General features: G+C 36.2%; 1 protein-coding gene across 5 annotated transcripts in view; it reads left to right on the plus strand.

Moving 5' to 3' along the window:
• Window positions 1–24834, plus strand: part of PHF3 (PHD finger protein 3) — a 91432-nt gene that overhangs the window by 50666 nt on the left and 15932 nt on the right. For 3 of the 5 annotated variants that reach the window (XM_065911647.1, XM_065911649.1, XM_065911648.1), the window contains 6 exons: window positions 6716–6877; window positions 10606–12352; window positions 18558–18867; window positions 21039–21222; window positions 24238–24385; window positions 24468–24624. In XM_065911647.1, the coding sequence (XP_065767719.1) occupies window positions 6716–6877; window positions 10606–12352; window positions 18558–18867; window positions 21039–21222; window positions 24238–24385; window positions 24468–24624 (2708 nt within the window). Of the gene's footprint in view, window positions 1–5643; window positions 5834–6715; window positions 6878–10605; window positions 12353–13107; window positions 14104–18557; window positions 18868–21038; window positions 21223–24237; window positions 24386–24467; window positions 24625–24834 lie in introns of those variants that run through there. The other 2 variants (XM_065911650.1, XM_065911651.1) reach the window with 2 other exon arrangements.

The following is a 24834-nucleotide window of genomic DNA, read 5'->3' on the forward strand; positions in this document are numbered from 1 at the left end:
AAATTTTACCTTAACAAGGGAACATTTCACCTAAAGATGGGCACAGTAATGGACAGAAACAGTAGAGACCTAGTCGACACTGAAGATCAATAAGAGATGGAAGGAATACACAGAAGAACTGTACAAAAAAGATATTAATGAACTGGCTACTATGGTGGTGTGATTCTGGAGTGTGAAGTCAAGTGAGCCTCAGGGATCATTGCTGTGAAGCTAGTGGATGCAGTGGAGTTCTAGTTCAGTTCAGTCGCTTAGTCGTGTCCGACTCTTTGTGACCCTGTGGACTGTGGCATGCCAGGCCTCCCTCTCCATCACCAACTCCCGGAGCTTACTGAAACTCAGGTCCATTGAGTCGGTGATGCCATCCAACCATCTCATCCTCTGTTCTCCCCTTCTCCTGCCCCCAATCTTTCCCAACATCAGAGTCTTTTCCAGTGAGTCAGTTCTTCGCAGCTGGCCAACATATTGGAGTTTCAGCTTCAGCAAGTCCTTCCAATGAATATTCAGGACTGATTTCCTTTAGGATGGACTGGTTGGATATCCTTGCAGTCCAAGGGACTCTCAAGAGGCTTCTCCAACACCAGTGTTCAAAAGCATCAATTCTTTGGTGCTCAACTTTCTTTATAGTCCAGCTCTCACATCCATACATGACTACTGGAAAAACTGCAGCTTTGACTAGATGGATCTTTGTTGACAAAGTAATGTCTCTGCTTTTTAATATCCTGTCTAAGTTGGTCATAACTTTTCTTCCAAGGAGTAAGCATCTTTTAAATTCATGGCTGCAGTCACCATCTGCAGTGATTTTGGAGCCCCCCAAAATAAAGTCTGTCACTTTTTCCGTTTTTCCCCATCTATTTAGTTCTTCGCTTTCTACCATAAGGGTGGTGTCATCTGCATATCTGTGATTATTGATATTTCTCTCAGCAGTCTTGATTCCAGCTTATGCTTTATCCACCCCAACATTTCCCATAATATACTCTGCATATAAGTTAAATAAGCAGGGTGGCAATATACAGCCTTGACATAGTCCTTTCCCAATTTGGAACCACTCTGTTGTTGCATGTCCAGTTGTAACCGTTGCTTCTTGACCTCCATACAGATTTCTCAGGAGGCAGGTAAAGTGATCTGGTATTCCCATCTCCTAAAGAATTTTCCAGTTTGTTGTGATCCACACAGCCAAAGGCTTTGGCATAGTCAATAAAGGAGAAGTAGATGTTTTTCTGGAACTCTCTTGCTTTTTTGATGATCCAGTGGGTGTTGGCCATTTGATCCTCTGGTTCCTCTGCCTTTTCTAAATCCAGCTTGAACATATGGACGTTAACGATTCACATACTGTTGAAGCCTGTCTTGGAGAATTTTGAGCATTATTTTGCTAGCCTGAGATGAGTGCAATTATGCAGTAGTCTGAGCATTCTTTGGCATTGCCTTTCTTTGGGATTGGAATGAAAACTGAACTTTCCCAGTTGTAGGAATTCCAGTAGAGCTATTCAGAACCCTAAAGGATGATGCTGTCAAATTGTTGCATTCAACATGTCATCAAATTTGGAACACCCAGCAGTGACCACAGGATTGGAAAAGGTCAGTCCTCATCCCAGTTCCCAAGAAGGGTAGTACTAAAGAATGTTCATACCGTTGGATAGTTGCACTCATCTCCTATACTAGTAAGATCATGCTTAAAATCTTGCACGCTAGGCTTCAGCATTACGTGAATCAAGAACTTGGAGACGTCCGAGTTGGGTTTAGAAAAGTCAGAGGATCCAGAGACAAATTGCCAATATTCCGTGGATCATAGAGAAAGCAAAGGAATTCCAGAAAAAACATCTACCTCTGTTTCACAGACCACGTTAAAGCCTTTGACTGTGTGGACCATACAAATTGTGGAAAGCTCTTAAAGAGATGGGAATACCAGACCATCTTACTTGTCTCCTGAGAAATCTGTATTTGGGTTAAGAAACAGAACCATGTATAGAGCAACAGATTGGTTCAGGATTGAGGAAGGAATATGACAGAGCTGTCTGCTGTCACCCTGTTTATTTAACCTATATGCTGAGCACATCATGAGAAATGCCGGGCTGGATGAGTTACAAGCTGGAATCAAGGTAGGCGGGAGAAACATCAGCAACCTCAGGTATGTGAATGATAGCACTATAATGGCAGAAAGCGAAGAGGAACTAAAGAGCCTCTTGATAAAGGTGAAGGAGGAGAGTGAAAGAGCTGGCTTAAAACTAAATATTAAGAAAACTAAGATCATGACATCCAGCCCCATTACTTCATGGCAAATAGGAGAAAACATGGAAGGTAGTGACAGATTTCCTCTTCTTCGGCTCTAATATCCCTGCAAATGGTGACTGTAGCCATGAAATCAGAAGATTATTGCTTCTTGGCAGGAAAGCTATGACAGATCTACAAAGTGTGTTGAAAAGCTGAGATGTGACTGCTGACAAAGGTCCCTATAGTCACCTATGGTCTTCCCAGTGATTACTTACGGTTGTGAGAGTTGGACCATAAAGGAGGCAGAATGTCAAAAGAATTGATGTCTTCGAGCTGTGGTGCTGCAGGAGACTCCTGAATGTCCCTTTTTACAGCAAGGAGATCATACCAGTCAAAGTATTAAGGGAGATCAACTCTGAATACTGGTTGGAAGGACTGCCACTGAAGCCTGAAGCTCCAGTATTTTGGCCACCCGATGTGAAGAGCCGATTCATTGGAAAAGTCTCTGATGCTGGGAAAGATTGAGTGCGGAAGGAGAAGGAGGGCATCAGAGAATGAGATGGCTGGATGGCATCACTGATGCAGTGAACAGGAACTTGGGCAAACTTTGGGAGTTTCTTCCTGGCGTGCTACAGTCCTTGGGGTCGCAAGCAGTGGAACATGACTGGGTGACTGAACAGCAGCAGCAGGTATTAGTGTCAGGAGGATTTCATGGAAGCGTGACTCAGCAGATTTAATGAGGGCTGTTTGTAGGTGAGGATGGGAAGAATTTCAGTGATCTGAGTTCAGGCTTAGGGAGATTTTGAGTATGATTATAGGCTTTATGCCAGAATTTCAAAATAAGAATGACTGAAGTATGGGAGGGAGGAAAGTCATATTGTTTTCCTACATTATGCATGGCTGTCCACTGCCTCATACAGAATTCAGGTCATTGCTATTTTTTTGATAAGCCCAGATTCCTTTTTTAGTGGATGTATTGAGGACTTTAGAAACATTGATTATCCAATACTGAATCTTGGTTTGCCTTTGGCAATGGGAGGGGCAGACATTGGAGGTCTCTGAGAATAAATAGAGATGTGAAAAGAGTACAGATTCTACTTTCTACGTTACTGCTTTCTATTCATTTTCTTAGTGGAAGCTGTTGGACTGAACTTCCCCAAACTTAAATATCTAATTGGATAGGTTTTACAAAAGATTGTTCTTTCTGTACTCTGATTTACTTTGATCAGACAAATGGATTAGAAGAAAGAAATTTCAGGTACATTTTTAATGGAATATTTGTTCTAGGGAGAGTTGAGGGGAAAAAGAATACATAAATTGTGATGGTGGGGTCCATGATAGGGGAGACTGTGAACCAAAGTCCACAGTTTCTAGGTGCCAGGTTCTGTTCTAAGCCCTGCACTCACACTGACATAATCATCAGAGTCCACTGCTGACCACTAGCATGATTTCTGCTTCATAGAGCAGCTTGACGCACAGCGAGGTTAAGCAGGTGCATTGGTTTTGGGGGGCCTACTGCTTGAGAGCCGTGGAAATGTTGGAGACAATCTAGAACTTGATTTTTTTTTGCTTCCCCGTGTTATGGAGAGACCAGTGTGATTGGAGCACTGTGAATCAGTGTTTGAGAAGTCAGGAAAGTAGGTGGGGGCTGCTTTTCTCTGGATCCTGGAGGCCCTGGCTGGGATTTTGAAAATGTATCTCAAGTGTGTGAACATACATTTGTATTGGTAAGGGTTTGGAGGATAGAAGAATGGTAACATGATATAACTTTATATTTTGGAAGAATCTAAGATATAGTTACGGTGTCTGGAAAACAAACTGTGAGTATGAGTGTGTGCGTGTGGCAGGTGGCCGTGGAGGATCCTGGGACACTAGGGGACTTGATGGGAGATGATGGTGGTGTGGGGAGAAGGTGAGTTGTGGGAGTGGTCAGTGGTGATCAGACAGGTGATGTGTTTTATAGATAGAGCTAGCTAGCAGGTTGAGCTGACCCTTGAGTATGGGATATGAGGGGAGAGGCGCTGGGGATAGTTCTAGAGCTTTAGCATTGAGCAGCTGGGTTCCATTACTGGGACCGTCTTAGGACAGTTTTACTGAGGGGAGGGGAAATGGGTAGAATCAGTGTTTCTTTTCTATGTTAACCTTGAGATACCTGTTTGACAACCTAGTAGATATGTCAGATCACACTCTTAGGAGGTCATATGTGAGCTTGGGGCTGGGGAAGATAACTTTGGGAGTCAAACGAGTATATATGGACTGGATAAAATCATTTAGGGAGGAGTGAGTGCACATAAAATGCACTTTATGTGCATAAAGTGCACATAAAGTGCACATAGAAGTGCATAAAAAGACTGAATTTTTTAAGTCCTTTGGTGTGTGATATCTGCAAGAAGAGATCTATAAAGCATGTTGAGAAGTAGTCAATGAGGGAGGAGTGTGTGATATTCAGAAATTAAGTGAGAAAAAGGGGCTCAGGATGGGGAGAGGGGTCAACTGTAGCTGCCAGGAAAGGGAATAAGGTAAAATCTAATAATTGACCTCTGGATTTGTCTTTGCTACTATGATCCTGCTGTGCAATATAGCCCTAAAATTCAGATTGCCTTTTTATAATCCTGCCAATGAGCACTGTTAATCAGGTTTTAATCACTTTTCTCCTGGACTGTTTTTTGAATTATTACTTTCTCTCCTGATTACAATACAAAATACATGTTTGTTATAGAAAATATACAGTGATTTAAACCCCACTTCCCCGATTCCTTACCCCACCATACCACCAGATAGTCAGATAACCTTCCTTCCTTCATCCATTTCTATCTCTTCATACATGTATGCATATAATGTTTAGCTTTAGCTTTTGCTTTTTAAAGTAAACATGATAGAACTAATTATCTAATGTTAAAGATTCTCTGAGAATGTGTATTAATGTGTGGCAGCATCCATCATGGTGGAGTAACCCTCTAACAAAACTCCCCATGTTTCCCCCAATTATATCTTAAATGAGTCCTGATAAATTTTCCTAAGATAAATTCTTCTCTAAGCTTTTAGTACATACAGCATAGTGATAAAAAACATGGACTCTGTTTTTGAGAGTAGTCCATGCATATAGCAGGAAATGTGGAAAATAGGGAAAAAATATTTTATAGAGTAATTGTTGTTATAATTTTCATCCATTTCTTGCTAATCTTTTTTTTTTTTTTTTGTTTGTCTAAATGTGCATGTACAACAATTCATTTGTCTATTACTAACAAGGATCACACTATATTTTCTAGCCAGCATTTTTTCATAATTTATTCTCTCTTCTATACTTAATATAATATTTTGGTTGAAGTATATAAGGAGTTTCATAATTCTGTTTTGTTGTCAAATTGCTCTTCAAAAGGATTGTACCATTTGAAAGTATATTTATAAAGAATTTTGTTCTCTTTAAATTTTTAGGATAGACCACTTTCTTGTTGAACTCTTAAATGAAGTTCTACTTGGATACAAAGATGAGGACTAGATAACTTCTTGAGGTTCCTTCTAACCCCTAGGATGAAGATAATAACTAACATTTGTGTAGTGCTCTAAAGTTACAAAGTGAGTTCTCATACATCATCTCACTTGATCCTCACAACAGCCCTGTGAGGTAGGTAGGACAGGTATTGTTGTTCTCGTTTTAGAGATAAACTGGTAGAGAGGTTAAGGATTTGGTCAGGTTTTATTTAAGTGTTTTAGCAGGAACTTGAATCCAGGTCATAAGACTGCAATAATCACATTCTTTTCACAAGATATTATACAACTGCACTTTTAGAATTGCTATATGTCAGCTAGTAAAATGACATTTGTTCGGTACAGAAATAAACCTGTTGATAATATGAATACAGTGTCTTGCATTCCTTTTCCATGCCTCCTCCCCTGCCATTAAATGAATGACTCTTTTGATTAGGGGAAGGTAACTTAATTATATAGTTATATTAAACATCTACTGTTTTCCCCAAGTTGTGGGGGGAGGGGGAAGTTACATTGTGTTTATCATTCTGTGTGTGTGTGTGTGTTTGTGTGCGCATGCACTTGATGTAACTCAAAAGTATATCTCCATTACTTAGTCTCACACATGTAGCATAAAAGTCTTCAAGGAATAGATTCCAGCTAGAACTTGAATCTTTTTGTTCTAGCATGATCCTAGAATTACAAACTTTTCAGGGTATTTACTCTTTTTTGTACTTCTTTAACCAAAATTGGGATTAGTTAAGTACTCCAGGTGTAGCTGCTTACGATGTTCACAGAGGTACAGGAAGTGATAGGTGAGAGTATGTGACAGTGGAGGGCAAACCAAGAAGAATCCCACAGCCAGTCTTCTCTCTGACCAGTTGCCTCGTAAGGTAGAAGTTTGTAAACTGAACTGGGAGCTTGTTAGTGGCATTATCCCATTTTAGGAAACTGTCTCACAGTGTTTTCTGTACTGCCTTTAAACACTTAACATCACCAATATTTAAAAAAAAAATTTGTTTTGTTTTTTTTTTCCTAGTTGTTGGTCTTGACGATATTATGGATGAAGGAGTTGTTAAAGAAAGTGGCAATGATACCATTGATGACGAAGAACTGATTTTACCTAACAGGAATTTGAGGGACAAAGTAGAAGAAAACTCAGTGAGATCACCAAGAAAATCACCTCGTTTAATGGCACAAGGTAACTCTACCAAAGAGAACTAGCTAGAAAATCAAATGTAGGAACAGATGTAATAGAGTGTAAACTTGCTGAGCAGTGATAGTATTTTCTTGGTCGTTTGCTAACCTGAGGCATTTTGATAATCATATGTCAATCTGCTGGTATGATTTTTTTAAAAGTTCTTGTTGAAATTACACATGATTCAGAGAGTTGACTAGTCCTATGAGTTTCTAGTACTTGCCGTCCTACTACTTTTTTCCCTTTTCTCAAAGGAAACTTTGGTTTTATTAATTATTGTTACTTTTTTGGTATTCTGTGTCTCTCTTAAGTAACACATGTATATTGCTACTTCTTGATTATTCTGATGATTGTATTTATTGATTTCCCATTCCGGATGGTGAATTTAGCACTCTTTTCTCCTCTTGTTGCCCCATGAAACAAAAGTATATTTTCTTATCTTTCTAATAGATAATTTCATAAGATCAGTAGTAATTACTTATGTTATTATGAGTCAGTATGCTGTTAGTGATGATCCTTTTAATAAACTGTTCTATACAACTTTGTCTTTCTGATTTAATAATTGATCATTTGCTTATTAGTTTACACATTTGCAGACACAGCTTTTAATGTACATATCAGTAATTACACCCCAACTACTCTGCCAGTGGTCTGAATATTTTCTGAATATATTTGTGCATATCAGGCATTCTGTCATTTTCATCTTGTTGAGGGAAGTGTCTTTGGGGACCTTCTGATCTGCTTCTGTGTGCAGTGCTGTTAGCCCTATGTAAGCTAGAGATGTGGCTGTTGTCCACAGAGCTCCCTTTACTAGTCTTCTGAGTACTCTGTTCTGTATTGCAGTTCCTATTTACTTTTCTTTTGTTTAGCTCCTTCGTTGTGGTGACACACCTCTTCTAGTAGTTTTGCGAGGAAAAGGAGTATGTATATATATATTTTTAAACCTTGTATGTTTGCAAATGTATTTATAATCTATTCTCACATTGGAATCATGGTCTGATTAAACATAGAATTCAAGGTTGCAAATTGTTTTTCCTCAGAAACTTGAAAGTGACGCTCTATTTTCAGTCTGGGAAAATCCCTTGAATTATTTCACAGATTATTTTCCCCTTTATTTTCTCAGCCCTTGTTTCCTGGAACTCCTATCATTCAAGTATTAGATAGTAGGGACTGGCTCTTTTATTTTCTTCACTTATCCACCTCTATCTTCTTCCTCTTCTTACTGAATTTTTCTCATGTTTATCCATCAACTTTTTCATCAAATTCTGAATGTTCTTTTTTTGTTTTGGGTATAATGCTTTTTGTAGCATTTTGGCCTTGTTTCACGCATGTGGTATCTTATGTTGTCTTTCATAATGTACTTAACGATATTTTAAACTTTTTAAAATTACTTTTCCTTTTTCTTTTTTTTTTGCTTCTGTCTTTCATGTTAAGAGACTTTCCTAAAATGTCTGATCATTGGTAGTTTGCTCAGTGTTTAATGTTTTGTCAACTGTGAGCATTCTTTATGGTAATCTGACTGTGTTACTTTTTGGAAGGATCCCTGATGTTAGAATTTAGGCTTGTTAGATTACTAGCATACATGGAAACCCTTTAGGGAAGGTGATGGGGGCATCTCAGCTTTTAGCACAAAGAGATTCACATAATCTTAAAAATTTCAGTGTACTTTACTGCCACTCTTATTTATGCTCAGTGTTCCTTAGTCTTGAAATTGTTTTTATACTCCTTAAAGAGTAAGCCTCCCAGTAAGAAACTGGGAAGAGCAGTTGCCCAATAGATGGAGCAGAGGAGAGGGAGCTTGAGGTCCAACTGCTTCTTAAACAGCTTGGCTTTCAACTCCTCGTGTGAACTGCCTGCATTCTTCCCTGCTTTAGGATCATCCAGGGTCACCAGTTTCTAAACCTTTGGAGATGCCAGTGGTGTTGGTTTGGCCAGCACTGCCAGTTAGTGTTCATTTTGGGGGGATTTTCTGCATCAGTGTTTGATCATATGTTGTTTGGCTTTCTAAATCGTCCCTGTTTTCTCTTATTCTTCCTTTCCTTTTAGGTTTGTAGCTTTTGGATAGTTTTGATGTGGGATTTAAGAAGTGAATTAACTGAGATGTATATATTTACTTATCTTTTCCTCACTTTTTTTTAAAATCAGTTATTTGGTAGATATTTGTGGCTTTGAGAAATGAAAGAATAGAATGAACATCACAGACAAATAATGATAAGTGTTTGGCCTATGTAGTCCGGCTTTAAACTAAGGCAGTTTATAGTTAGAGGAGATAGTTAAATTATCCTTTGCTAATTAATCAGTTACTATTGGAAAATAGCTTTTTGTTTAAATTCCTTCACAGTTGAATGTGCTGTTCATTTATTGACCACTTAGATAATGGGTTTTAAAAGTTTTTCATTTATTTCAAGGCAGATAAGTATAGTAGAGTTATAAATTATTACAGACTGCCTTCAAAACTTTAAAAATCATCAAAAATATGATAACAAACCATAAAAATTTTAGTTATTTAAAAATGTTCATGTATCTGAGCTTGAGTGGTTCATAATCCAGTAAATAATTTTTTAAAGTTGTTGGGTACCTACCTGAAGACTAGATACTGTACCAAGTCTTGGGGGTATTAGGAAGGGTCTTTAAGGTTAGGGTGACCATATAATTTATAATCCAAATGGGGACACTTGAGTGTGGTGACTGCAGGCGTTTCCTAGGGATGTTCGAGACGGAGGAGGACGTGTAACGCCTTCTGTAAGACAGTCACAGCTCAGGGTCAGTGATATGTGGCAAATTAGGAGAATCTTCTAAATATCAGTTCATTGTAGGGTTTTGCGTTAAAAAGGAAGGAGGCTTTTTTTAAATTGGTGACTTTTAGTTTTCACACAGAATTGATTCAGAGGTATTGATATGCATAGGCTTGGATATATTATAGCTCCTTATTTTGTATTTCAGTTTGTGGGTTGTTTTTCTGCTTAGTGAATTGTTGTATTTTTTTCTTAGTGAATTATTTAGCTTTCTTTCCAATTTGTTTTCACTTTGTATTTCTGTTTTCCTTGGAGGATGTATCCAGTAAATTATTTTCATACTTTCCTCATTTTCCCTTCTGAGATATTTTCTTGGTTTCAATCTTTTTAAATATAATTTCTTTTTTGGTTGATCTGTGTCTAGTACTTCAGTGTATATTTGACTTCTTGGAATATTTAAACTAGCCGAGGAATAGATTGAATGCTAAAATGGAGATACAGTGGAAGTACATTTATAAGGGCATTAGACTTCTTTTGAGGGTGTAATGAAACTCATACAGATCCTATTGTGATAGATTGTTTAGTTCAGATTTAATTGGCACTTGAATTTGTTTGGTTTTATATATTTAAAGGTATTTAATATTTAAAACTGTATGATAACCTTGTTTGAGGTGGGTAGTAATATAAAGGATCTTAATCAATTTTAGTCCCAGCTTATTTTTATAAAAAGGAAACTTGATAAAAATATTTGTTTTATTGTAAAGTATAATATCAGTCTGAATTTTATAGAGGTTTTTTTCCTGCCTCAGAATTGATAGAACTTTGATAAGTATAAATTTTAACATATCTAAAATATGGTCCATCACGAGTAGATATTTAGTACATTTTCATTGAAATGGGAAAAAAAAAATTATAGCTCAGAATAAATTGCACTGAAATAAAAACACATGGCAACATAACTAAGTTATTTTTATTTATTTTTTTCCTTTGTGATAGAACAAGTAAGAAATTTGCGACAAAGCACTATTGCCAAGCGTTCAAATGCAGCACCTTTAAATAGCACAAAAAAGCCATCTGGGAAGACGGTGTCTGCCCCTAAAGTAGGCGTGAAACAACCAGAAAGGTGTCAGATTAAAGAAGAAGCTGGTACATCACCGAAACCCGAACACCAAAAAGAGAGCAGAAGGAGCAGCCGACACAGTGGACAGGTTGAAGCAGCAGTTTCATCTTGTCTTGAAATGAAGGATGAAGCTGGATTAGATTCTGAGCAGAAGTGTAATAATCAGGGAGAAGCAAATGTGCCGTCTCATGAGTTAAATTGTCCACTCCTTTCAGAGACTTGTATTAATATTGAAGAAAAGAAAAGTGAAACTCTGGAGTGTAAAACCAAGTCTGTTAGCCCATTATTTAAGTTTTCAGATAAAGAAGAAAATGAACAGAATGATTCCATTTCAGGTAAAATGAATGAGACTATTGTTGAAGAAATGAAGGCAGAAGAAGTTGAACAAAAATCAAAGGAGACAGTTAAATTACCCCACGAAGATGACAATGTCATTAAGGAACCTGAATCTTCTGATGCTTTCTCTGGCAGTGCTGCTTGTACAAACCCAAACAAGACAGAAAAGAACTTTGTCAGTTTGTCTGGTTCTATGGATAAAGTAAATGAATGTAGTTTGGAATTGGAAGATAGCATGGAAGTTTCTGATAAAGCTAAGAACTCCCCTCTGTTTCAAAGAAATAAAATAGAAATGGCTTATTGTAAAGGCACAGAGTCTAATGATAAGCAGTTGGAGGGCACCAGATTTAATAAATCAAATGTGGAGGTGGTTAATACTTTTGAACCAGAAAGTAATATTTTAGAAAATGCTATTTGTGATGCACCTGACCAAAATTCCGAACAGTTGAATGTTGTTGAAGATATTAAAATGGAATTTCAGGAAACAGCAACCCTTCAGGATGATAGAGATAGCCAGTCAAGTAGTGTTTCTTCCTTAGAATCAAAAAACATAAAATCTAAACATATAAAACCTGTAATTCATCCCAAGCAAACCTTGACCACAGATACTCCGAAAAAAGTTGCCACAGCAAAGCATGAATTAATGCATAACAAAACTAAAGCTAATGTCAGAAGTGTGAAGCGGAATGCTGATGAATCAGAATTTAAGCAGAATTTTCATAGGCCAGTCAAAGTGAGAAAAAAACAAGTTGATAAGGATTTGAAGATTCAGAGTTGCATTTCTGGGGTTAAATCTGTGAAAAATCAAGCTCATTCTATTTTCAAAAAAACATCACAGGATCAAAATTTAGTACAGATTTCCAAACCCTTAGCTCATTCTATGAGTGATAAACCTCATGGTCACCCTAGTTGCTCTAAAGAACCGCACCATCCTGTACAAACTGGACAGTCATTTCAGTCCAGCCAGAAACAGTGCCATAAGCCCCAGCAGCTGACTCTAGCCGCGAGAACCAATAGTCATGTGAAGGAAGAGCTGGAGCATGCAGGTGGTGGAGAACATTTAAAGGAAGAGGATAAATTGAAATTAAAAAAACCTGAGAAGAACCTACAACCCCGCCAAAGAAGAAGCAGCAAAAGTTTTTCTTTGGATGAGCCACCGTTGTTCATTCCAGACAACATAGCTACTGTAAAAAGGGAAGGCTTAGATCATAGCTCTTCATTCGAATGCAAATATATCTGGACTCCCAGCAAGCAGTGTGGGTTTTGCAAAAAACCACATGGCAACAGGTGTGTGTGTGTGTATGTGTATGTGATATGTATATTACAGAGAAATTGCCGTTTTTAAGAGTGAGATTAGTGTGAGAACTTTTTATATAAAGATTATTTAATATGTAAAGACTTTTGCAAAAAAAAAAAAACAAAACCCTCCTCAGTCCTGGAAGATAGAAAGATGGAGCCACTGAGTACATCAGTATTCTAGAACACTGTAAAATGCATAGTCTGACCAAAAACTGATATATATGGAATTGTTTTGTCATTGTAATCAGTTAGAGACTGTAACTTAGTCATTACCATCTTAAAAAATTTTTTTTATAGTGCTTTGGGCCTGTAAGTTATATATTATTTTGTTTGGCTTGAGAAGAACTAGTAATAAAATATGAAGGGCATAGTGGAAAATTTTTATATATATACATACATGCACAGTTTTGTTTGTTTATTTTTAATGAAGCAATTACTCTTAATACTGCTACTTTATAACTGTCAAACTTGAGTTTAGAATGAAATTTGATAACTAAAACAACTATTAAATTACCCAGGGGAGTTTTGTATGTAACATGGGATGGAGTGAAACATATATTTTGTTTGCTGCTATTTTAGTGATTTGAATTTCCTGTGAATTCTCCTCTTTTAGGTGGTGCTTTTATAGCGCTGCCCTTGGCATTCTTTCCACAAGACTCAGTGTTATCCTTAGTTTTATGACACTGCCATGCTGTCTGCTCCCCCTCTGCTCCCCTGTATTTTTTATTTGCTAACTTTTTCAGAAAAAGAGAACAAGAGATGAAGTGGAGTTTTCAGCTACAAGATTATCCTGTTCAAGTGTTGAGATTGCTGTTGGAACTTCTATCAACATTGATATAATAAAAGAACATTGTAACTTGTACATTGTAATATTATCCTTACTCATGAAAGTGAATGTTAGTATGAAAATGAAACTCTTTAGGGAGGGACAGTTTAGTGCAGTGTGCTGTAATACATTATTTGGTGTGGAAGGTGGTGGTTGGGAGTTGCTGGGGCTATTCTGTAAAAAATAACTTTTATGTCAAGTTTCTTCATTTGTGATTCAGCCTGTAGCTTATTTTTAGTGTCAGCGGTTACTTTATAACAGCATATTCCAAGTTTTTAAAACTTCTGACTTATTTGAATATAGTGCTACATTTGCCCTCACTTTTGTGCTCTTTATGTTTTTTATTTGCTTGTTTAAAGTACCTTATTAAAATATTCTAAAGTGGGCCTAAGAGAATTAAGGGCTGGATGGTCCTTGTGTCTTTTAAGGAAGACCTTGTTTCTTTGCAAGCGTCTTCTAAAAATGATCACGCTGACGTGTTGTCAGAATAATCAATAGAAACCTTAAAGTGAATGAGTTTCTGAAATGAAACTTTGGCCTAGAGTTGGAAGCCATGGTATAAAGTAGCTTTTCTGAAATAACTTCTGTTATGATGGCCTGGTCCTCAGGAGTTTGCCCAGGCTTTTGAATGAAGACTGTCACTTCACCAACATCAGTTATTTTCCTAAAATGAAGATTTAGTGTTAAGTCCCATTGTTCTTTTACCTAAAGCTGTCTTTTGGATCTGTTCTATAAAACCTAGAGTTTCTTTACCTCCATCTGGAAAATGACCTAATATTCTAATATTAGATGTGTAGGGATTTTGAGTTTACCTTATGTAATTGAAATGAATATTATAACATTGAAAACTATCAATTTTGGAAGCAGCATTTCTCATTACTTCAATTATGTGAATAAAGAAGCCTAAGTTATTGATTGTTTTCTTCTTTACATGTTAATTAGCCTTCACTACTACTTTGATGCGTTCTGGTTGTATACACTGAGGTTATTCAAAAAAATGCAAGTGCCATGCAGCATGTAATTTTCCTAGTTTAATCCATGTGTAAGTTTATGAATTTATTAGGAAGGACATATGTGGGAATAATTTTCATCCATTTCTTTGATCTCATGCACTAGCTACGTTCATTGAAAACTATTTGTTAATATGACCTTTTTTTAAGCACTTGTGACATAATTATTCCTATAAAGGTTATTTTATTGCTTCAGCATTTTACATATAATGCAACTTAGATTAGCTTCCTGTTTATGCTTCCGTTTGGAAATTATATTTTTAAATACAGATTTGTTCATGGCATGGCCAAATGTAATATTTGACCTTAAGAAACGTCTGTATATGTCCTAAAGGCAGTAGGCATCGACTGCCTTACTGTTTACACTTCATCCTGTTTTGGCTTTCATTTATTTTCTGGATTCTCCTTACAGCTAAGGCATATTCGTTATTGTAAAAACCAGACTATTTAATCCTTTTTTTTATTATTTTTTTATTATTATTTATTTTTTAATTCTTTTTTTTTAAAGTCACCTTTGAACTTCTTTTAAACATAAGCTAGTTGGCATTTTGGAAGGAGGAAATCTTAGTCTTTTCATAATACGTATGTTGTAGTTTCTAGTATTCCCTCCTTCTCCAGGTGACATTTGCATTTTCAGTTTGTATTACACTTTCTTGTCTGGTTTTAAAAGATTAGTTCATTGGATGAAATTTAGAAACAAAAAAGTCTATTTAGCATAATTGAGTCATAACTTTAAGCAAGAAACCTTTTTCTTAAAAGGAAATTTTCTCTTAGTGATTCTGGTTTTTCTCAGGAGTTTACAAGTTTGATAAATATTTTTCTCTGCAGATTTGATTGTTAGTGACAACAACAATGATTTAGTGTTTATGTGGAAATCATTTTATCCTAGGGAAGAGTGAGTACATGTACATTCATAGTAATACAGTTTCAATTGTTACTTTTATACTTAGAACTTGATGGCTCATTTTTTATAAATTAGCCCTGTTAGTGAGTTTGTGACTTTTTCTTTTTTCTTTTTTTTTTTTTTTTGACATAAAGACTTAGTTTATTTTTTTTTTTCTTTATAGTTGCCAGTATTTTCCATATGCCTTTATTTTTATTTATTTATTTATATTATTTTTCAGTGGGTTTTGTCATACATTGATATGAATCAGCCATAGAGTTACACGTATTCCCCATCCCGATCCCCCGTCCTACCTCCCTCTCCACCTGACTCCTCTGGGTCTTCCCAGGCCACCAGGCCCGAGCACTTGACTCATGCATCCCACCTGGGCTGGTGATCTGTTTCATCATAGATAATATACATGCTGTTCTTTCGAAACATCCCACCCTCACCTTCTCCCACAGAGTTCAAAAGTCTGTTCTGTACATCTGTGTCTCTTTTTCTGTTTTGCATATAGGGTTATCGTTACCATCTTTCTAAATTCCATATATATGTGTTAGTATAAGTTTGTGACTTTTTAAAAACAGGAATTCTCAATGTTGCCTTTGTGGTTTGCTGTGAAGAAACATGAAAATTTTCTAAGAATAAGTTTTAATTTGTGCCCAAAATATTAGAATTAGGATTACATTTTAAATTGTTTAAATTTTAGTAGGATTTAAAATTTTGTGTGTGAACATAATAGTGGTAGAACACAACAAATATTTCTAAACTTTTCCATTTAACTGATTTCATGCTGACTTGGTCCAATTAATTCAGAGCTAAACTTCTCATGTTGGTTTTGCTGAAATATTTAACACCCGGGTTATAGTCTTTTCTTTGAGTGATTTTGCCTTTTGGTGATGAGAATTTCAAGGGCAGGGCAGAAAGTGGGAGAGTATGTTAGCTATTTGATTCATACTCCATCTCCTTTTTTAAGCCATGAGGAATATCATGAAAAGGGAAGACAGTGTATCTTCTCTTTTTTGAAAAGCTGTTTAAAAATACATATATGGTTAATAAACTGTGCAATACTGTTAATTATTTTGAAATTTTTTGAAATTCTCCAGTTTCATTTTCAAGTCAATTACATTTTCCCCTAGGATGTGGTAATAATTTTCATCAGTGTAATTTTTTAGTTTTTCAGAATGATATTTAAGTGTATTACTTACATAAAATATAAACCATTAAGATTACATCTGTGGTTGGCACTATAGTTTTGAGATTTGTTTTTCAGAGCTTCTCAAGTTTGAGGAGATATTTCCAGAATAAACTTGGGGTATGGTGATACAGTGAATACATTCTACATCATAAAGTGACTCTTCCCTGGTCAAATAAAGATTTGAAATTTCCTAATATGTGCTTTATAATTTGTTAGTTAGGTTTGGATTTGGGACAAAAGCATAGCCATCGTCATAGTTGAAACTATTCCAGGCTCGCTTTGAAGAAATTGGTAATATAGCTGTGATGGGGAACACATTAGCTTTCCTTTGGTATTTCAAAAGAATCAACCTCAATAGTTATTTTCAAGAAATGGGAGTTCTTACAACTGTACAGTCTGAAATAGAAGAACTTTTTTAAATTTTGTATTTTTCTGATTGCTATATGATCTGTATCATTGAAACATGCTATAGATATATCTAAAGTCTTCCACACCTAGAAACTATTTCTGTCTTGCAGACAAATACCACACTGTTAGAACATTTTCTCACTAGGGCTATGAATCCAAAATATTCTGGTTTTTTACTTATTTTTACTTAAGGCATGAGTTTTTTTGTTTGTTTGTTTTTTTCAGTGAATTTTTTTTTCTTAATGAGCCGTGGAAGAAGTGGTGACTTAACCCTACAAAACTAGCATAAGCATTACCACTTCAAGAACGGTGAATTACAGGCATGAAAAAAGTTTACTTAGTGCACAGCAGTGGTTGGTCCACAATATAGACAAGGGCACACGAGGCGGAAGAGTAGAGTGTTCTGCAGTCAGGGACTTGATTTCAAGACATCCTGCAAGGTTTAAAACTCTGTTCTGAGTTTTATAGTCTCTGTGTTAAAATAGGACTTCTGATATATTTAGAGAGAGTTGGCTATATCACTCAGTATATTACCTTTAGCATCTTACTGGACAGTAGGTTTTTAAAAGGAGTTTTACACTGGTGTCTGTCGCCACCAGCTGCTTTATTTTACTATTTCAGGTTTTACTCGTGGACTGTGGTTTAATATGCAGGTATATTGTGTTTGAAATGTCTGTACTTAGTTTGTAGGACTTTTGTAAATAGGCATTTGATCTAATATAACCTCTTCTATAATTAACTGCAGTAACAAAGTTTTGTCATTGGTGGTGGTGGCACTATTCTTACCAAAATCAGCCCAAAGTTTTTAGATCATTAAAGAATGTATTTAAATTCTCCTAAATCTTTCAGATATACCATGAATTACTAACCTGAAGAAGAAAAAAAGAAAATGTTAAACATAATTAAGTGAGCTTTTATCATTTTCTTAACAGTGGGTTGAAAAGTATGTGAAAAAGATAATTTCACCCTCAAATTGCTTTTTATGCATCTGTTTTGCTATTTTATTCTAAAGTAATTCCAGATATTCTAAGTTAGAAAAACTTTTTAGAGTGGTAAATATGCCCTTAGACTTTAATTGGCCAGTGAAATTATTTCTTAGATAAAATGCAGTAAAGGGGAAATATAAGGAGATTGTTTGGAAATTAAAGAAAACTCAGCCTGAATAGTAATATCTTCATATTGATACACTATTGGCCATTATTTGGGAAAACAAGTTTATTATCTGAAGTACAAGGTCAAGTAGTAAGCTCGCACTCAAAAGTATGTAAAAAATTCTTAAGCTAAATAAGTGTGACATGATGAACCAGAATATTTTGAGCTCTAAGAATAGTTATGTAGTTAAGGTGGTTAATAAGGACCAGTCAGTGAGGCTCCATTAAATTAGTTTTTGAGTTGCATTTTTGTTGCGTCTGGTTTTTCTTTTTGTCGTTTAAATTAGTTGGGTAAGTGACTCCAGTTTTATGTATAAATTCAGGTCTATGTGGTAAATGTAACTTGGATAGGTTGAATGTCAAAGCTTACCACCCTTCTCAGTGGAGAAATACCCTTATTCTATATGTTAATTATTCCATACAGTGTGCAGACAGACCAGTTGCCCTTTGTTTTTATCTTTATGTGCCCCCCCGCAACCTCCCCCTCCCCACCAGTATTTTCTCACTTATATTAGAGGGGGAATACTGACTTTTTAAAAAAGTTTCGTTTTCCTAAAATATTCTTTTCTTGGAGAATTTTGATAATGTTGAACTAATAGAAGGTGTAAGGACAGAAAACATGCACAGTACCACAATACAAAAAGTTCAGTTTAGACCCAGTTGGCATTGGTTTTTAAGAATATGTATCAAATCAAAGTGTTCTTTTTTTCTCTCCAGGTTTATGGTTGGCTGTGGGAGATGTGATGACTGGTTTCATGGTGATTGTGTTGGGTTAAGTCTTTCTCAAGCACAGCAAATGGGAGAGGAAGACAAAGAATATGTGTGTGTAAAATGTTGTGCTGAAGAAGATAAAAAGACTGAAATAGCTGATCCAGATATTTTGGGAAACCAGGCTAAAGTTGAAATCCATAGTGAAGATAAAGCAATGGAATATGAAAAGCTTGGGTTACCAAAGCACACTACAACAAATGACAAAACCAAGTATGTAGATGATACAGTGAAGCACAAGGTCAAAATTTTAAAACGGGTGAGCTCATTATGCATTCTTTTTATTTAAGAACTTGTGTGGACTGACTGAGAATTTGAAATTTTTTAGATTTCAATGTTGTAGTGTACATTTGCACATTTATTTTTCTACAGAAATGGTTTACTTAAAATGTTTTGTTAGTTTTGGTGAAACCGGTTAGTGACATCTTTGAAATATGCAGACTTATTCCTCAAGTCTTTGTCTAGTCTCTAGTTTGGTATTTGGATTTTCAGGTGTAGAATGTGTATGTGATCTTTTGGGGCTAGAGATAAATTGTGCTTGCTGAGAAGTTTTTCTAAAATGCTGTTCAGTCCATAAATATCTGTGAATCCTTGAAACCACATTTAGAATTATTATTTTCAAGTGCAAGAGTTCTCTAAGGAAATGTAATCTTAATTTCTTTTGATTTTTGTTGCCAGTATTTGCTTGGAAGCCTTACTTCCTAATTCCTCCCTTATAATGCGGTGTCTTAAAAAGTTAGTTTCCCCACATCTATCATTTTCAACTACTGTATTTTCTAAATAGAAATTTTAAGATATTTAATCAATTACAGGAGAAGTGTATAAAGGACACTTTATCTAATTAAGTTTATCTAATCTAAACTTTATCTAATTAAGTTTTATTTTCATTGTCTACCTTTTTTTTATTATGATTTTTTTAATCATTGGTTATTCTTGTAGGTAGCTCTAGGGAGGAAACACTGGTAACAAACATATATGGATGGTCAAATATAATAATTCTAAGATACAGTGAACACAAGTTATAGAGTTGAAAGGAACCTTGGAAATCTTTTAGTCTGACCATTCAGATTGAAGAACATAAGCATGTTTTCTCTAAAACTTTCTCTCTTATTTACAAATACAGTTCTTCCAGACGCACCTTATGTGACAAATCTGGATTAAGTTCCAGTTTGCCAAATCCTTGTGGCATCCAACATTTTCTGTCTGCCAAGACTTTTTGAGAATGATTATGTCCTTCTAATATTTGCTGTTTTTTTCTGTTGATTTGATTAGCACCTACGTAGTCGATAATATAGAACTGAGAGTGCTGTCACAAGTTTACAACGAGCCTTTGGAAAGGTTCTTTTAATGTTTAATCATCATTTCTTGGGTACAGTTTCTTGGCCACTCATAAGTAGAGCTTATTGTTTTGTGGATAATCTCCATCTTATCTAAAAAGATATTATAAAGCATTGACACTGAGTGTTTTGAGAAACCCTCTAGCCAGTCTTACCAGTTAAGGAACTGAGGTTAGTCTGATTTTGTAAATAAATACATGAGTGAAGTGATTACTGCTTCCTTTTCTTTTTCATGTTGAATTGTTGAATCTTTGAACTAGTCTGAGTTTAGTTTATGGAATATGCTTTTTAAAGATCACTTCTTATGATTTTATGTTGAACCATTTATTGGGTTCCTGTTGTGTGCCAAGCATGATACCAGATTTGAGTATGTATCACTGACTGAAATATGTTCCTGCTCTCAACTCTAGTTGGAGAGGTAGAAAATAAACACAAGTAAATAAAGAAGAGGATTCCCATTCCAGAGAACATCAGTTTTTTTTGGCATTATACTGTCTTCCTAAAAACTATGATTTTTATTTCTGTACATGATCTTCTTATTAGTATGATATTACTTGTTTCCAAGGGTTTCCAAATTCTGGTTTCATTTATAGTTCTTTGTGGGTTATAATTATAACTACACTGAACATTTGATACTTTTATAGGTAAATATGACTTTGTTTGTTCTACATAGTAGTAAAGAAAAATATAGATAATTGATATCTTTACAATTTCTCCCTGCCCTTCTTTTTTTTCATATCCACAGCTGACGAAAGGAAATCTTATATTTAATTGTCTTTCTAGTACAATTACTGGGAATATAATCTTAGTGTTTTTTAGTTCCCTTTATAGACTACTGTGTGTTCTGCAGAAAATAGGTCCTTAACAGGTGAGTTTTGGATGAAAGGATGAAGGTCCTTTTTGCTGTTCAGAGTTATGTATGTCTTCACAGAACAGTTACTGGGCCAAAAAATGGGGTATGCTTGATATCTTAAAAAGTTGTCATACTAATTAGGTTTAATTTGTTTCATCTACATAGTGATGAAGCTTGCTTTGTATTTTAAAGATAGTTTAGTAGTTTTCATTCTAATGAATTAAATACTATTTTTCCTAGGAATCTGGTGAAGGCAAAAACTCATCAGACTATAGGGATAGTGAAATTAAAAAATGGCAGCTAGCACCTTTTCGAAAGATGGGACAACCAGTGTTACCTCGGAGATCCTCAGAGGAAAAAAGTGAAAAAATGACAAAAGAGTCTACAACTGTTATTTGCACAGGAGAAAAAGCTTCAAAACCAGGTAGTAAGAACAATAGAAATTATTGTATACTAATATTTTTATATTTTAATGGCAAGAAAAATAGTTTAGGTGATTGACTTTACTTGAAATAAGATGTTATTGTTCGGAATTTTGGGGAAGTACTAATGACCTCAGTAAGATAAGACCCCTGCCCTCATGGCATTTAAATATTAATGGGAAATGGCAGATAATAGGGAGACAAATAAAATGGTGTGCTATTTTAGAGAATTTAGGCACTGAAGAAAAGCTTGAATAATGGAATAGAGAGTCAAGGGTAAGGAGAATGGGAGGAATTTGTTTTGAAGAAAATGGAGGCGGTGGGATCTGAAGGAAAGCAGAATTGTTTTGGAGGCAGGAATCCACAGAGGGCACAGCCAAGCTGAAGGCTTTGAAATGGAAGCAGTCTGCATTTGAGGAGCAAGAAGGTCCCTGTGGAATGGTTAGAATGTTACAGATACATGAAGGATAAAATGGTGGCAGAAGGTGAGTTGAGAGAAAATTATGTAGAAACTCTGAGGCCATGACAGGAGTTTATTCTGAGTAGAGTGGGGAACCTTTAGAGGAATTTATACAAGGAAGTGCTGGCTCACTGTTTTTTTTTTTGTTTTGTTTTGTTTTTTGTGGAGACTCGGCTGTCAGGGAATAGGAGAGAAGGAAAGTGGACTGGTTAGGAGTCTACCAGGATCTAGGAGAAAGGATGGTAGCCTGAAACAGCACAGTGAGGGTAGTGAAGGTGGTCAGGTTCAGATAACGTTTTATAGTAGACTTGGAAGAACTTGCTGACTGGTTAGATATAGGTAGGTGAAAGAAAAAAGAGTCTTAGCAGATGATTAGATCAGTGTTGGTGTTCTTTGTGGAGATGAGAGAGATTTGGGGAGGAAAAATTGAAAAATTATGTTTTGGGTATTTTGAGATGCTTACTAAGAGATAGACAAGGAGATATTTAGAGTAAATCTTTGGCTGATGAGTCTGGACTTTGGGCCATGGAGTATAAATTTGGTATTTATTGGTGCGTAGTCATTACTTTAAAGCATGCACTTAAATGTGAAGAGCTACATAGCAAGTTTGAGGATGAATAGACAGAAGCAGAGTCCTCGGGGCATGTCAGCATTTAGAACTTGGGTGGGAGAGAGGCTCCAGCAGAGGAAATCAAGAGATGGCCTTTGATGTAAGAGAACTGAGAGACCATGGCGACCTGGAGGCTAGGTTAAGTTCTGAGAAGAAGGTAATGAACAATTGTCAGATGCAATCTAGATGGCTATTTGGACTTCCCTCATACCTCAGTTGGTAAAGAGTCTGCCTGCAATGCAGGAGACCTGGGTTCGATTCCTGAGTTGGGAAGATCCCCTGTAGAAGGAAATGGCAAACGACTCCAGTATTCTTGCCTGGAGAATCCCATGGGCAGAAGAGCCCGGCAGGCTACAGTTCATGGGGTCTCAGGAGTCGGACATGACTTAGTGACTGTACCATCCAACCAACCAGTGGGGACAAAAGCCAGTTGTAGTGGCAGAAGGAAGAATGGAGGGTGAGGAAGTGGAGATGGTGATTGTGCATAACTCTTCCTAGGACTTTTGCTGTTAAAGGAGATAGGAATGGTGTCATGACCTGAGTGACTTGAGGTGGATATGAGGTCAGAATTTCTCTTTAAGGAGATAACATGTAACCTAACATGTTTGTAAGGTTAATGGGAATGATCCAGTAGCGAGAGAATTTGATGAGGTAGGAGAGAGGTGATGGTTGAGGTTCAAAGTCCTTGAAGAGATAAGAGGGGATGGGATTCCCCCGGAGGGGTTGGTCATAGGAAAGGACAGCTGATGCCCTGTAATGGTAGGAAGGCTGCATGCAGAAGGAGCGGGGATGCGTGAGTGAAGTTAGTAGGTTTCGTGATGGGAAAATAGGTGACATTGTTTTTGTTTCCTTAGTGAAATATGAAGTGAGAAAGTCAGATGAGGTTGAAGTTGGAGAGGCAGGTATTGTTGGTTTGAGAAGAAAGAAGAAAAAGCCTAAAATGCATGTTTTGGAAAGTGGGAGAGCAAAAAAATTTCTAGGATGTTTTAATAGGATTAGGGCAGTAGATTGAGGTATCCACTTGAGATTTTTGGTTATAAATTTAAAGTGAGATCTGTTAGCACCAGTGCTTGTTTTCTCCAGTTATCTTTAGCTGTTTGTAGGGTATTTGGGTGAAGGATAAAAGTTAGCTTTCGCCATGTTATCACTTTTGCCAATGTAGATGTTTAAAGGAGAGAGAATAAAGATGCTAAGGCTGCAAGGGAAAGGTACAGTTTGGGCTATCTGATCACATTGTGTGGATATATATAAAAATAAAATGAACTTCCCTGGTGACTCAGTTGTAGCAAATCTGCTTGCCACTGCAAGAGACATGGTTTTGATCCCTGTGTCAAGAAGCTCCCCTGGAGAAGGAAATGGCAACCCACTCCAGTATTCTTGCCTGGAAAATCCCATGGACAGAGGAACCTGATGGGCTGCAGTCATGGGGTCACAGAAGAGTCGGACACGACTGAGTGACTAAACAACGACATAGATATTCCCTTCTCCAGGGGAACTTAGTTTTTAAGTAAAATTCATTTAGAACTTTTTTTTTTAGGTATAATTGACATATAACATTAGTTTCAGTTGTACCGTATAATGTTTTGATATATGTATATATTGCAAAATGGTCCACTGCAATAAGTTTAGTTGACATCTGTCATCATACATAGGTTAGAATTTCCTTGTCAAGAATATTTCAGTGTGGGATATGGATTCTGATCTAATGATTTGAAAATAGTGTTTTTTTTTTTCTCATGGCACATGGGATCTTAGTTTGCCAACCAGGGATCAAACCTGCACCCTCTGCAGTGGAAGCCCAGAGTCTTAACCACTGGACCACCAGGGAAGTCCCTAAAAGTAGTGATACTTAATCAGTTAGCTCTGTTATAAACTTATATTGTGCATTAAAAAGGAAAATATTTTTTTAAAAGCAACTTAGTGAGTTTTGATATTTATTTAAATTAGGGGCTCATGAGAAGCAAGAGATAAAGAAGAAGAAAACTGAAAAGGGACTGTCTGGTGTGCATCCTCCAGCCGTTCCTGCTTCCAAGCCTTCCACAGACCAGATCCGACAGAGTGTCCGGCATTCTCTAAAAGACATTCTTATGAAAAGGTAACACACATTGCTACTGTAGAAGATTGAATAGTATACACTTCATGTATTTGAAAAATAATTAAACTATTCTAATTTTAAGACTTACAGATTCAAATTTGAAGGTACCAGAGGAAAAGGCAGCAAAAGTTGCCACAAAAATTGAAAAAGAGCTTTTCTCTTTTTTTCGGGACACAGATGCTAAATATAAGAACAAATATAGAAGTTTGATGTTCAATTTGAAAGATCCTAAGAACAATGTAAGTATATTATGTTCATGTCTGGACATTTATGTTCCCAGCTTTCCTACTGAGAATATACACAATACATAGGGGTTTATAATTTAACACAATAGATCTATAATTTATTTCTTGAAGTGAGACCAGTAATTTTAATAAAGTTTCTTGCTACTGAATTGAGTTATAAATTCTGTACAGTGGTGACTAGTGTTATACAGTCTCTTTTAAAAT

This window comes from Muntiacus reevesi, chromosome 19 (assembly GCF_963930625.1).
Source record: "Muntiacus reevesi chromosome 19, mMunRee1.1, whole genome shotgun sequence".
NCBI lineage: Eukaryota > Metazoa > Chordata > Mammalia > Artiodactyla > Cervidae > Muntiacus > Muntiacus reevesi.